General features: G+C 38.9%; 2 protein-coding genes across 2 annotated transcripts; one reads left to right on the forward strand and one right to left on the reverse strand.

Moving 5' to 3' along the window:
* Positions 1-1456: 1456 nt before the first annotated feature.
* Positions 1457-6937, reverse strand: LOC102234825 (mitochondrial basic amino acids transporter-like). Its single transcript, XM_023348267.1, has 4 exons — positions 6781-6937; positions 3914-3957; positions 3615-3698; positions 1457-2818 (listed from the first exon to the last, which is right to left on the reverse strand). The coding sequence occupies exons 1-4, from the start codon at positions 6809-6811 to the stop codon at positions 2108-2110; spliced, it is 870 nt and encodes a 289-aa protein (XP_023204035.1). The 5' UTR covers positions 6812-6937; the 3' UTR covers positions 1457-2107.
* Positions 6938-9466: 2529 nt separating this feature from the next.
* slc25a47 (solute carrier family 25 member 47) lies at positions 9467-13332 on the forward strand. The gene is made up of 6 exons (XM_005812608.2): positions 9467-9630; positions 10039-10082; positions 10169-10240; positions 11586-11765; positions 11909-12173; positions 12291-13332. Exons 1-6 carry the CDS (start codon positions 9594-9596, stop codon positions 12602-12604), a joined length of 912 nt encoding a protein of 303 aa, XP_005812665.1. The 5' UTR covers positions 9467-9593; the 3' UTR covers positions 12605-13332.
* Positions 13333-14048: the final 716 nt, after the last annotated feature.

The following is a 14048-nucleotide window of genomic DNA, read 5'->3' on the forward strand; positions in this document are numbered from 1 at the left end:
TTGTCTTTTTATTTGGTTTATCTAAATATGTGGTTTTAACTGCAATTACATTGCCTTCAAGTTCAGCTTTAGTCTTTACGATGAGGCCTCTTCCCTTTCCAGTAGATCCTGCAACAAAAAAAGAGTTGTGGGATAATTTCGAAAGGTTCGAGTTCTATTATTGTGTCCGTGGAGTTAAATTAGTAGACAATGGGTTTTCCAAAGGACTGACTGTCCCAGCAGATTCCATTCAAGATCAAAATGAGAAACAATGCTAAATCAAACCAAATCTTTCTCAAATTACGTTTGTCACTTTACTCTTATTTACGATAACAAAACCAAATCTACAGCCAATTAGAGAATAGAAAATGTTATCTTGCAAACTGTCCGAAGATACTTTAAAAACACAACCTGATTTGTCTGTATTTATTTTGATTAATGATAAATAATAATACTCTGAATACTCTCATCAATCTTTTAAGGATTTCAAACAATATCTACAGAACCATGTTTTGTATTCACAAATAAGTAAATGCTCTCTGAGCCACACTCTGAACAACCTTCAACTGTGCTGGTCAGCATTCAGCTGCTCTCTCAGGATGACGGCCAACTGCTCTCAAAAAGTTGTTTATATCTAAGAGGGCTCCTTCTTTATTCTGTCTTGAGAGGCTGACCTTCAGACACAAAACAGGATGATATGGAGGCTTACATAACCTGAGAGAGGACTCTGGGGGAGTGTTTCCTGCAAAGCAGCTAATCGAATGCTGTTAATGATAAGGTGGCCGTGCAAAAATCTATATCTGGTAACAGTTTTCCACTGAACTTTGTGTTTTTATTAATGGACAAGATATTGTTCCCTTTGCTGTGGCCCACTGCAGCTGCTGTAATTTTTAAACCTTTAAAAACTGGACTAATTGGCTTGTTTGTTTGAATATACATTACAGACCAAAAGTTTGGACACACCTCCTAATTCAATGGGTTTTCTTTATTTTCATGACTATTTATAAGGCAAGAAATCCCACTTATTAACCTGACAGGGCAACACCTATGAAGTGAAAACCATTTCAGGTGACTACCTCTTGAAGCTCATCAAGAAAATGCAGAGTGTGTGCAAAGCAGTAATCACAGCAAAAGGTTGCTACTTTGAAGAAACTAGAATATAAGGGGTATTTTCAGTTGTTTTACACTGTTTTGTTTAGTGCATATTTCCACATGTGTTATTCATAGTTTTGATGCCTTCAGTGTGAATCTACAATGTCAATAGTCATGAAAATAAAGGAAACTCATTGAATTAAAAGGTGTGTCCAAACTTTTGGTTCTGTACTGTATATTCATAACAATCATCAAATAGGATGTAATATTTCATAAAGTGTATGAGTCATGGTTTGTTACATTTTGACAAGCTAATTTTAACAACGGTAATTATGTGATATAAAATTATTGATCTATATTAAACAGCAATTTGCTTAGTCCTCACTTGCATCTTGACAGAAACAAAACTGTTTATAAATTTATATCAAGGCGGAAAGCATATTTTACATTTCAAAACATCAGCAATTTTCTCAGCATTTTATGAAGAAGGAAGTTGAGCTGATCTTCTTCAGAGGTTTTGTGTCGATTCCTTCAGTAGATCGTGGTGCAGCACCACCACAGGCGATGGGGGGATGAGGTTTTCCAGATAGTTTGGATCATTTGACACCGTGCAGTGTGAATGCGAACCACAGCAGCTGAAAATGCAACAAATGTTGCAGTTTTGGTCCCCAGTCAAACCTATCAGGTGTGGAAAAACCCAGTGATCCGTTGGTAAAAAGATTGGTAAAGGGTTGATAGAGGAGCAATGTTGTAATGACTTTCTGAAGGCAGAGTTACAGAAAGAGAGACAGGCCAAATTTTAAGGCATCGAGTTGCAAAGTCAAATTTCTTTTGAGTCATATTTGATACAGAGAGTATTTTTATAACAACTTCTGCCATTTTATTGCATAACGGCTCAATGGGGCCATTGTGATATACAATGGCAGTACGTGGCAGGAAAATACATGATGCTAACCCTTTAAGGTGCCCTGGCTGAAGGTTTGACCTCTGCAGTTACACCCCGGAATAGTGCGTGTGTTGGTCGGGATGAGCCGGCTCAGTCTTCAGGGCCCTCCTCCTCACCGCAGGCGTACATCAGCACCAGACTGACGGTGGCGAAGGTGGCCGCGTTCATAGGGAAGGCTCGTAGCACCGTGGAGGTGAGGCCTCGCGTGAACACCATATAACCCTCCTTCCTCACGCTCTGTCGTACGCAATCTGCGATGCTGCTATACTGGTTGACTCTGCCCACCCCGTCCGCCTGCAGCCGAGATTTGATCACATCTACTGGATAGATGACGATCCAAGAGGCGATGCCAGCCATGCCGCCGGAAAACAGCAGTTTGGGGATCATGTAGCTGTCGCTGGGCTCACAGCCCAGGCTCTGTGTCAGCACAGCGTAGGTCCAGAAATACACGCCGAAGCCAGGCGCTTCACGGACGAGCGTGGTGACCATTCCTCTGTAGATGCCCGGCAGACCCTCTCGTCTGTAGATGTGCAACAAACAATCCAGGGAGTTCTTGTACAGATTCTTAGAAGACGACTTCTTCTGCCCGGTGCCCTGCATTTGCATACGGGTTTTAGCTAGCTCCATGGGGCAGCAGATGACGGACTGCATGGTTCCTGCAGCAGCACCAGTGATAAATTGGTGTGTAGGGGTGTCCTCTCCAAGCAGACGCATGGCGTTGCCCTGGACACCAAACACGATTCCACTGATGAATGTCAGGCCTATCATGGGAGATCCAATGCCTTTACATAAACCAAACGCCTGCAGAAAACATCAGCAGTGACATCAGAAGCTAATCTTGGAACTTATTTTTATCCACATACTGTTAATTGAACTTAAGGAGCCAGTGTAGTCAAGTTTCTTTGTATAGCACATCTCAGCAGCCAGGCAGTTCAAGGTGCTTGACATAATAAAAACTGAAAGTTACCAAGTTATAAAGAAGACACCATCAACAATTGAACAGACATTATATTTTTATGTCTATGGCAAATGCTGCTTCTCCATGTTTGGTTCTGGTCCTGGTGATGCAGAGCAGACCAGAACCAGAAGACCTGAGAGGTGTGGAAGGTTGATACAACAGCAAAGCGAAGCCATTCAGTGATTTATAAACTGTCTATAAAAGTCTATTCTCTGAGCCACTGGGAGCCAGTGTAGGAACTGTAGAACTGGTGTGATGTGTTCGGTCTTCCTGGTTTTAGTGAGAACACGAGCAGCAGCGTTCTGGATCAGCTGCAGCTGGAGGACTGATTTTTTAGACAGACCTGTGAAGATACTGTTGCAATAATCAGTGACTGAAGATAAACGCATGGATGAGTTTCTCTAGATCTCCCTGAGACATTAGTCCTCTAATCTGTTCTTCAGGTGATAGAAGGCCGACTTTGTGTTTATGTGATTCTGGCCAATGAATTCAGCTAATTTTGAGACTTTGATAACATGGATTTAAAAACTCTGAAACGCTTGCATAAAAATGCAATCATAGCTGTGATTAATTGTCAGTAATTATTTTTTTTTGAGACGCTAAAGAACTTGACAAGTAACATGACCTGAATTGACTTACCGACTCCTGTCTGACAATAGACTTGAAACAGTGGAACGTTCCACGATAAAGCGGATTATCGAACTTCTGGACCTGCAGCCTGATCTGGATGAGAAGATTTTTACTTTTATCTAGCTGATCAAAATAAACATAAGTTAACAAAAGTACAAAATCTGATTAAGGAGCATGTCATAACCATTTTACTTTTAGTATCTCGATATTACAATGGATTTATTTTAAATGTGAAAAATAAATCCATTAACAAAACATATACCTGTTTTTTTTTTAAATGCATGTAAAGAATATGATGCACTTCTTACTTTTACTGTGTCAAACGGGTGTCCAACCAAGACTCCAGCAGCACCTGAGGACAACATATCAAGCAATTAAAGGATTGGGAGTGTCTGATTCTAAAGCCATTTCTGTCACATCTTTTTATTTCCACTTTCAATTATGCATTACTTTATCTGCATATGTCAAATAATATAAAAACAAACTAGTCGTTCCCAGAGTGACAAAATATGACTCTATGCAAACCATTGTTCATGTATAGATCACTCTCAGAGCTCATATTTTCTTATATTTTTGTCCGTCTACTCATAAGCTTCTTACAAGCTGTCTTTGGCTCATTCACGCGCAAGTTTCTTTCATTAGATACACTGACGAATGAACATTGACCTCAACTTGGGGAGAGAGCAAGAGGAGGATGGTGCTTTTTACATTGCGTTAACAAAAATGTCCACGAAGTGCACAAATACAAGATTTTAATTTCATTTTTGACCAAAGGAATTTAAGGTAGCAAAGTTGCAACAACACAGACGTTAGGTCTCATAGCATTTGAAATATGATTCATGGTGCCAGGTACCGTAAATAAGGAAAGAATAGGACTGTCCTCAGGTGAGGGTGTGTACTGGTTTTACGTCTTTGTCATGTAAGAGGAAATGCCAAACATCCGAGCCAACCTACACATTATGTTTTGAGTTGGACTGGTATATACAGTACAGACCAAAAGTTTGGGCACACCTTTTAATTCAATGAGTTTCCTTTATTTTTATGACTATTGACATTGTAGATTCACATTGAAGGCATCAAAACTATGAATAACACATGTGGAAATATGCACTAAACAAAACAGTGTAAAACAACTGAAAATACCCCTTATATTCTAGTTTCTTCATAGTAGCAACCTTTTGCTGTGATTACTGCTTTGCACACACTCTGCATTTTCTTGATGAGCTTCAAGAGGTCGTCACCTGAAATGGTTTTCACTTCATAGATGTGCCCTGTCAGGTTAATAAGTGGGATTTCTTGCCTTATAAATAGTCATGAAAATAAAGAAAACCCATTAAATTAGAAGGTGTGTCCAAACATTTGGTCTGTACTGTACATGGTTTCATTCTCATCGGTCCAAGTAAAAGATGAAAAAGAGGACGGTTAGATTTATATTTATTTACGCTTTTAAGCTCCCAAAAATGTGATATGTACAGTATGTAGTTTCATTTTAAGGAATAGTTAGAACTGTGTGTAATTGTGATTTGTTTTGTGTTGTAGACTGAGTGACTCTGTGTGGCTATGCCTAAGATAAGCCTGCCCTCATTTTCCACCATAAATTAATTTCCCTGTGGAGACAGATAGTTTATCTACCTATAAAGGTATTTTTGGTGCAAAAGTATTTGTGGCTTGTGACTGAGAAGTTGAAGTTGCAGAAAAAATCATTCGGGAGTTTTGTAATTTGTCCATTTTTTTCAGTCTTTCACAAATACAACGTATGGTTAGAGTGAGACAACTTAATTTCACCCTACATTTACCATTTATAATCTGTTAGTTTAAAATTTAAAAAACTGGACTCATCGAATCTGGACTATGTTGTTCTACACTGTAAAAGATTTCTGAAATCACAAAACACCTGCAGAGTGCCATGCAGTACGCCTTGTCAAACAGGATTTGTGGCTCGCACTGACTTGTGCTTGTGTTAAGAAACAAACATATATAAAAAAAATGTATCTGTGTGGCCACAACATCACTCTATCCCCTTCTGTCTGCTTACTTGCTAATCTAGAAGAACTGAACATGAACTCCAGACAAACCCAAACCCAACTGCTTGTGGCCCTGACAATTGCCAAGAAAACAATTCTGCTTTGTTTTCTTGCTTTTTCTATTTTCCCAAAGCTGGAAAAGTAGAAAAAAAAGTTGTACTTCACAATGGCTAGATCTTCTTACACGATAGATACCAATGGAGCAACAATCAGAAATATATACAAATCAATATGAACGTTTCAATAAAATATGCTCCATTGTTCTAGATGCCATTTTATTGCCGGTGAAATAATAAGTAATAAGAAGTTCACAAAGTGTTTTTCTTTCTTCTTTTTTTTTAGTTATCCTTTATTTATTTATTCTTTGTTCTGGCATACTCGTATTTATTTTTCTATTTGTTTGCGTTCTTTTTCTCCCTCTTTTTTCCACTTCCTCACAAAAATATTGGTGACTCTTAGGTCCATCAAGTAGAGAAATGAAAAATAACTCAAATTAGAAAATAACTGATGTTTTTAATAAAAAAAAACAGTATATCCTCATCCACATGTAAATTAAATTTTTGTTGTGATACCAATTGATTATGTTCTGTCTTTCGTTTTTGTTTTGAATGTATTCATCTTAATGTATGCTTGCTTGTATTTTTGTTTGGTTGGTTATTTGATCATTTTTATTGCTGTTACTCGCTCTATTATCTGATTAACTATTTTGTAGATCGATATCCCTTCTTGAGTTTTGTCAGTTTGTAATGTTTGTTACATACACATACAATTGGTGAATTAAAAATATAAAATGTAAAATGTATAATAGGTTTTGCTTCAAATGTACAGGGCCGAGTGGAGCCAAAAATACTAGAGGAGGACTTTTATATTTTGGTGTAAATCGGTGAACCGTACTGAATAATCTGTGACGTGTAACAGTTTTGCGTCTGTGACCGAAATATTCACACGTTATTTTTTTCTGAAACAGTTACGCAGATTTGTTTTGCTGCACTTGGGGCAAAAATGCAAGTATAAGATTTTTTTTTAAAGTGTGACTCAAGACATACAATTTGTGCCATGCATATAAGAATTTGAAATAAGTGTTTTGAACTTGCCTATCCATCAGGAGCAGCTGACAGCCCATAAGATGGATCCCAGCCGCAGTAACTTACCTCCTATGCATCCAGCCACAAAGTCCATCATCTTTCTGCAGCTTGTTGGAGCTGTTGTTGTGATTGCTAATGGCAGAGACTACAAAAACCCTTTAAATATAATACTTTACCAAACACTGACAATTATGCTGTTAACCTCTGTCCTGCTGGTAGTCTATGCGAATCACTTCACGTTTTGTTACAGGAACTGGTAACTCCAGAGGGGCGGATCTGTTTGCAAGTTTCTCTCCAGTAAGAGCAAAAAGAGAACGCCAACACCTCAACCGGGGCGTTTCACTTGTCATTTGTTGGCTCACATGCATAAACTAAGGAATGTGGTTATAGAAATTAATCAGAATTAGTTTCTGTATACACGTAAGAAATGAAACATTCTACACATGTTCTCATTTGTTTATATGAGAACCTTTCACTCGTCTTTGTGCAAGGTTTTAGTATAATATAGTTTCATGTGTATATGGAACCTAATTCAGATTAATGTCCATGGTGGCACCCTGTAGCTCCCCATATGGTGCAGTGAAGAATGGAGGTATTTTGAAATAACTCTAAGATTTGATTGTGATCAGATTGTGATCTTTATTTGTACTACAGCACATTTGAAAGTTGTATTTTTAATTTCACCCTAGCCTCCTGAGACCCTGCGTCCTCATATGAGGACATTACATTTTTGTAAACACAGATGTAAATAATAACATTGATTGCATGGTCTTATCGTCACACAGATAGACCCAATGTCCTCGTCTGAGGACATTGGGTTTTGAGATAACCACATATGGTAGAAAGCTAAAATTTCATTTTTAGGCTAATTGGGTCCTTATGATCCCAAATGACAAGGAGAAAATGTATATGCAAAAACAGACCCATTGTCCTCATATGAGGGCATTGGTTTTGACACAGTTCAAGAGCACATAGAAAGCTAAAATTTAATTTCAACTAAAATGAGGTCATACTAATCCCAAATAGTAAGGAGACATAAAAAATGCACATCAAACAAAAGCCCGGGTCTCAGGAGGCTAGAAACACCATTGAACTTTCAGTTTGCAAATTATTTTGTGCTCTGTTCAGAAGTGAAGACGATTTAAAAATATATTTTACGTTTTTTCCACAATTTGATATATGGTCATGTTATCCCCCAGTATGTTGACTTCCATATATCTCTCTCATCCACGCTTTCACTTTGGTTGAAAGCATCCCAGATGTGAAGGGCGGGACAATCGAAAACAAAACACAGCCCTGGTACACATTTTGAACATTTTTCCAATACCTCTTACACTTCCTGAATGGACCGGTTATTTGTGTCAAAGTGGCTGGCTCAGAAAGATCCAATTCTTTATGAGAGTTGACAGATCGTCATTAATTACCATAGCAACAGAAACTGACTTGGATAGAGTTCATCACAATGAACTCTATCCAAGTCTTTCCAGCTTGGCAGGAAAACACTGCCAAAAGGCAAGGTGGCAGGAGACCAAAGGAGGAAGGTTCCATGTGAGACTTGGACAGTCTAAACTGACAACTGGATTTTCAAAATAAGACCTACACATACGCTACAAAATAAAGGGCATAGGACATAGGCTCCCATGCTTGAGATAGCACACGTTCTAGTGGTAGCACCAACATGAAAAGGTCAACATGCTAGTGATAACACACAGACTAATGGTAGCATTTAAGCTGATGTTGGCATTCTAGCTAATTTTTTAAATATAAATGTTAAGCTTTACATACTAAATGAAGTAACTCAATATTAGTCGATGCGCCTGTGATAAGCCACATCCTAGTAGCAGCATTTTAGCTCATTTTAGCTTACATGCTAATGTTTGCATACTGCGTGGAGTAAGTCACTGGTAGAATCAGAATCCCTTTATTGTCTTTTTTTTTTTTCTCCAAAGCACTGCAAATAAATTTTTTAAAATAAATGTAAAATATAGTGGAAACAAACCAACACAACCTCCTGGAGAGTAAGAGTTGGAAGAGGTGGTGACCAAGTGTGAGGGGTCCCTGATTATGCTGTTGGCTTTCTGGAGGCAGCAGGTCTCTAAGAACTTCCTCCAGAGATGGAGGAGGGCAGCCAGTCAGTCTCTTTACTGTGTTGATGACCCTCTGGAGCTGCTTCCTCTCTGCCGCAGTGCCGCTTTAGAGCCACAGTGAGAAGCCATGGCTGAACACTGACTCCATGGAGCAGCGATTCAGTACACCAAGAGCTCAGTACTCAAATTGTTCTTCCTGAGAATCACCAGGAAGTACTGTCTCTACTGTGTCCTCTGCAGGATGGAAGTCGTCAGAATACTTGATATGAACATGTAAAGTCTACACAATGCTATTTACTCCTTCTGACCATCTAATGAGATTTTTTTTGCCATGTTTAGTAGGAAATATATCAAGTTAATAACAATGTCATTTTTTTATTCAATTCAGTTGTTAAAATTTTTTGCATCTGGTCAATTACTATTCAGCAGCAACAAAACAAACTGAATTCAAAATGCCTGAACAACTGTATCCACATTTCTAGAGATGTTTTGAAATTTACTGACCTAAAAATTAAATATTTACAATTTGAAATGGTCAGTGATATAAATTCAATAGTAGTTTATTTGATCTGGGGGTTGTTTTTGATGTCAAGTCCGGAGATTGGATTTTAAAATGTAACTTGAATGCACCGTGGCGTTAAAAAGTAACCGTAAAATACCGCGAAGAAGCGCAAATGATTTTGGAAACATCTCGACGCTTGATGCGACACAACACCGGCTGTCACGTAACGGCAAAACAGTCAAGGTTACCGGTCGAGTTTCAGTGTACACATGGCTTGATCACTCGACAAGATGCATATCGTGGACTTCGTGTCCGGATCTGTTGCAGGTAATGGATGAAACTAATCTCGCCACGCTGGCTTGTTAGCGTTTAGTGCAGTTGCTAAAATGGCTAGCCGCTGTCAGTGTGTGATAAACACGAAACGGCATATGCAAAGATCAGATTAGTTATGACTCGACGTCTTTTAAAAAAAAAAATTACTTTCTTCCTGTTTAAGCTAGTTTTAAACCTGTGCAGGTTTGGCTTTGCTACCTAAAGGCAGACATAACAATGCAGACATCTGTCAGTCAGCATTTCGTACTGTTTCTGTTAAGCTGAATTAATAACAGCTTGATTCCAAATGGAAAACCTTTGTTGCTTCTGCCATTGTGAGTACACGTTCCTTTGCATCTGTTTCGTATGATTGCGATGTTTGGAAAACAATATCTGTGTGCTGTCCTTGGTCCGAACCAACAGGGGCGTGTGGGGTCACCGTGGGCTTCCCTCTGGACACTGTGAAGGTACAGTAAGGCTCAGATACTGATGGCACAATAATGACTTCTAGATTACAGCTTTTACATTTTTATGTTATTCTTAACCTTTGTAGGTCAGAATCCAAACTCAGAAAGAGTTCACGGGAGTGTATCAGTGTGTATTGGAGACCATATCAAAAGAAGGGGTAAGTATATTATTTCCAGGACATTTACAGATAAAGTGATTAGATTAGAGTAAATCTAATTAGACCTGATAGTGACACGGATTTGAAGGTTCTCTGTAGGCCGTTGTGAGAATTTCTCTTTGAGTACGAAATATTGTTATTTTACTGTATAGCAATATTTACACAAAAATCCTAAATACAGGATGGGCCATAAGTTTCCATACATAGAAAAAATAAACATTCTATATTGGACAACCGTTTTTATTTTTGTGGGATTCTGTGTAATCGCTGCGTGGTGGATCTGCAACATTTCAAGTTTTCTGCAACTTGCAAATAAGTTTTGCCACAGTGTCGTGTGTGTGACGCTCGTTCCATGTTTTCTGTTGAAGTTTTGTGCAGCCACGCGACTGCTTCCCGATCCAGCCTTCAGTATAATTTCAATTCTTTGCTCTTTTGTCAAACGCATCTTCTTGGGTATCTGAAATATAAACGAAATATACATTTTACATTCTCCTTTGTATGGAAACTTATGGCCCACTCTGTAGATTCATTAGCAGTACAAATTATTTATTTAAAACCGACAAGCAATAATTGTTGCTTAAGAAAAGAAGCAACAACTATTTTCTTAGTTGTAGATATTGATTAATTACAACTACAGTACATTTGCAGTTACACCTTAAGATCTTGGACTTAAACCTAAAACTGCAAATTTGGTAAATTGAAAAAAATTTAAATGAGATTGAGGTGTTTTAATTGAACTACTTACACAATAACCTGCATATGTAAGTAACACTAACAACTAAAATAATTACAAGGATTTTTTTTTTCAAGTTCAACACTAAATCCTGGAGACCCAGTTATTTTGTAAATCCTTTTTGAAAGCACACATTTGCACATCACGTGTGCTTGAAGTAGGACACCTTGTGGATTCTGTTTTATAAAGTGTTTGGCTGTACTTCCTCTGCCCTGAAAACATCGAGCGTATGAAGAGGAAAATGGATTAAATCAAGTATCAAGAGATCCTGAGAGCGAAAACGGGATACCGATTGTAAAGAAGATGAAGCTGGGTTCTTCCAAACGGGCTGCAAACGTTACTCTACACCAGTTTTGTCATTAAGAGTGGGCCATCTTTTTAGAAAATTTATAGTGAAACAGTTGCAAAAACGATTCGACCAAAGTCGTGTAACTTAAAATGCATTTCTACCAAAATACCGAAGAAGTGTATGTGAACCTCTGAGTTTGAATCGTAAGCGGAGTAAATCGCTGTAACCCCAATTAAGCAAAATTGCAAAGCAGCGCAATTGTCGGAACAAACAAAATGAAGTAAAAGATTTTTGTCTTTCTTTTCCGTCCGTCGTTCGATCAGGTGCACGGCTTCTTCAAAGGCATGTCGTTTCCCCTGACCACAGTCTCGCTGACGTCCTCAGTGGTGTTTGGCACCTACAGGAACTGCCTGCAGTGCATGAAGCAGGCAAGGGGAGCTGACTGGAGTCCAAACACCAAACTGGAAATCTTCTTGGCTGGGATGGTTGGCGGCGTAGCTCAGGTTAAAAAAAAACAAAAAAAAACAGGTTCACAACCTACCTTGCATCTTATTAATCTTACTAGTAAACATATCCTTACACAAACTGAACAAATGTATCTGCATTTGGGTGTTTTAAGCTTGTGCCTCCGATCTGTTTCCTACAGATATCAGTCATGTCTCCAGGTGATATAGTCAAAGTACGTCTACAGTGTCAGACAGAGTCGGCGCGGGAAGGAGCCAACAAGCTCCGACCAAAATACCGCGGCCCGGTTCACTGCCTGCTGAGCATCGTCAAAGAAGAGGGGCTCAAGGGGCTCTACAGAGGAGCTCTGCCGCTCATGCTGAGAGACGCCCCGTCGTATGCCACCTACTTTTTGACCTATGCGACCGTCTCCGAGTGGATGTCAGGCGGCAGCAATAAGAAATTACGTGAGTAAAAGGCAGCTTCTTCCAACCTTGTTAGGCATTTCAAATCCGAGAATCCCATCAAAATGTAGGAACGCTTAAAAAAAAAAGGATGTAATGATATTATTTTGTTTCCCTTAGACTGGACTGGTGTAATGCTGGCTGGAGGAGTGGCAGGAATGGCAGGATGGTTTGTCGGAACGCCCATGGATGTGATTAAAGCTCGTCTGCAGATGGACGGAGTGCGAGGGCCGAAGCAGTACAAGGGCTTTTTCCACTGCGTCGTGGAGACGGCAAGAGCCGAGGGAGCCGCGGTTTTCTTCAAGAGCTTGGGCATCAACTGCCTGCGTGCATTCCCAGTGAACATGGTGGTGTTTTCCACGTACGAGGTTCTCACTGGTTTTCTTCGGACTGGACCGGAAAGCGTTGACTCGCCTCCTGTCAGGCTGGAATAGGAAAACCTCCGTTTGACCCAGTGCTAAATATTTAGTTTTCCAGGAGTGACTGTCTCCACAATGATCACTAAAACTGTTACATATCATGCTTTCAAAAATAAAAATACATCAGTTAGTGTGTTTTTGAGAAAGTCCATCAGTGAAGTGTTGCTGTTAGCAGATTGTATGTGTCTCCGTCTGGCCACTAGATGGCATCCTCGACCTGATTGTTACGACATATTACTTTGCTGTTTGCCTGCAGAGCAGAGCATCACATGTCCTCAATCTTCCACAACTTGAGACATGTTTAACTTCATTCACAACCATTAAGTGACTTGAATCAGCTGTCCTTGTTTGGACAGTATTAGACGTCCGTCCCTAAACAGGCCATATGCTTTACTTCCACTGCTTTTTCGCAAGCAAAATGTTACAAGTGACTCAGACATATTCAAAATGGCTGTAATAAGTTGAACTACATTAAAACTAGGGGCGTAGATTCTGCTTTAACAGCAAGTGTTTCCTCTTTTTTAAGCCTAATAAGGAAATCTGCTGTCTAATCAATGGATTAAACTCGTATTAATATTTTCATTTTACTACTGGAGTAATATATTATTTGGTGTAAGGGAATGTTACAAAGGCAGGGGCAAGCCAGGGTTCTTTAAATGTTGGAAATGCGTAACTTGTTATTTATTTTTTATTACTACAATGAATGTGTATTATGTCTTGTGCAATAAAGCTTGACAATACTATGTGAATCTCTTTATTAATGCATCGGAAGAATGCACTGAAGTTTTACACTACATTCAAGATGTCAACAAGCAGAAATTGAAATATTTAGCAGGGAAACACTTAGTCTGTCTTTGGAGGTTCTGCAGTCATGAATATCAAATGTGTTGCAGTCAGAAGATAAAAGGAGAAGCAGCTGAGCCATGCCAACACACACCATGATGGAAAGAAAAGCGACTGAAATGCATTTTTCCAGAGTGCATGCTTTCATTTTCTTTCTACAGCATAGTTAGTACAATGATGAAGGATTTTTACTTTGTTAATTGCATATCAAACTAGTGATCTCTCTTCTTACGCCACATGTCTTGCCTGAAGACAACATTTAATATGTCTGTTAGTTGTAACAAGCCTGCCTCTGAGCTTCAGATATGGATGAACTTGTTCTGGCTTTTTGAATAAAATAGCTTACTAAAAATAGCACTATAACAGTTGTCTACTATTATATTTTTTTAATTAATAATATAACAATTTTTTCACAGGTATTAACTACAATTATCCTTGGAAAAGACAATGGCTTTCTCACCTGTCAGGGCCGGCAGGGGTTTTTGTCTGCCTCAGAAAAGTTGCACTTTTCTGTAGAGCGCTGGTTTTCTACAGTGAGTGGTTGTTTGAGCTACTGTCATTTCAAACCAGTCAGCCTAATAAATAAATACTTGTTTTACATGTATTTCCATGTCTA

This window comes from Xiphophorus maculatus, chromosome 15 (assembly GCF_002775205.1).
Source record: "Xiphophorus maculatus strain JP 163 A chromosome 15, X_maculatus-5.0-male, whole genome shotgun sequence".
Classification (NCBI taxonomy): Eukaryota; Metazoa; Chordata; class Actinopteri; order Cyprinodontiformes; family Poeciliidae; genus Xiphophorus; species Xiphophorus maculatus.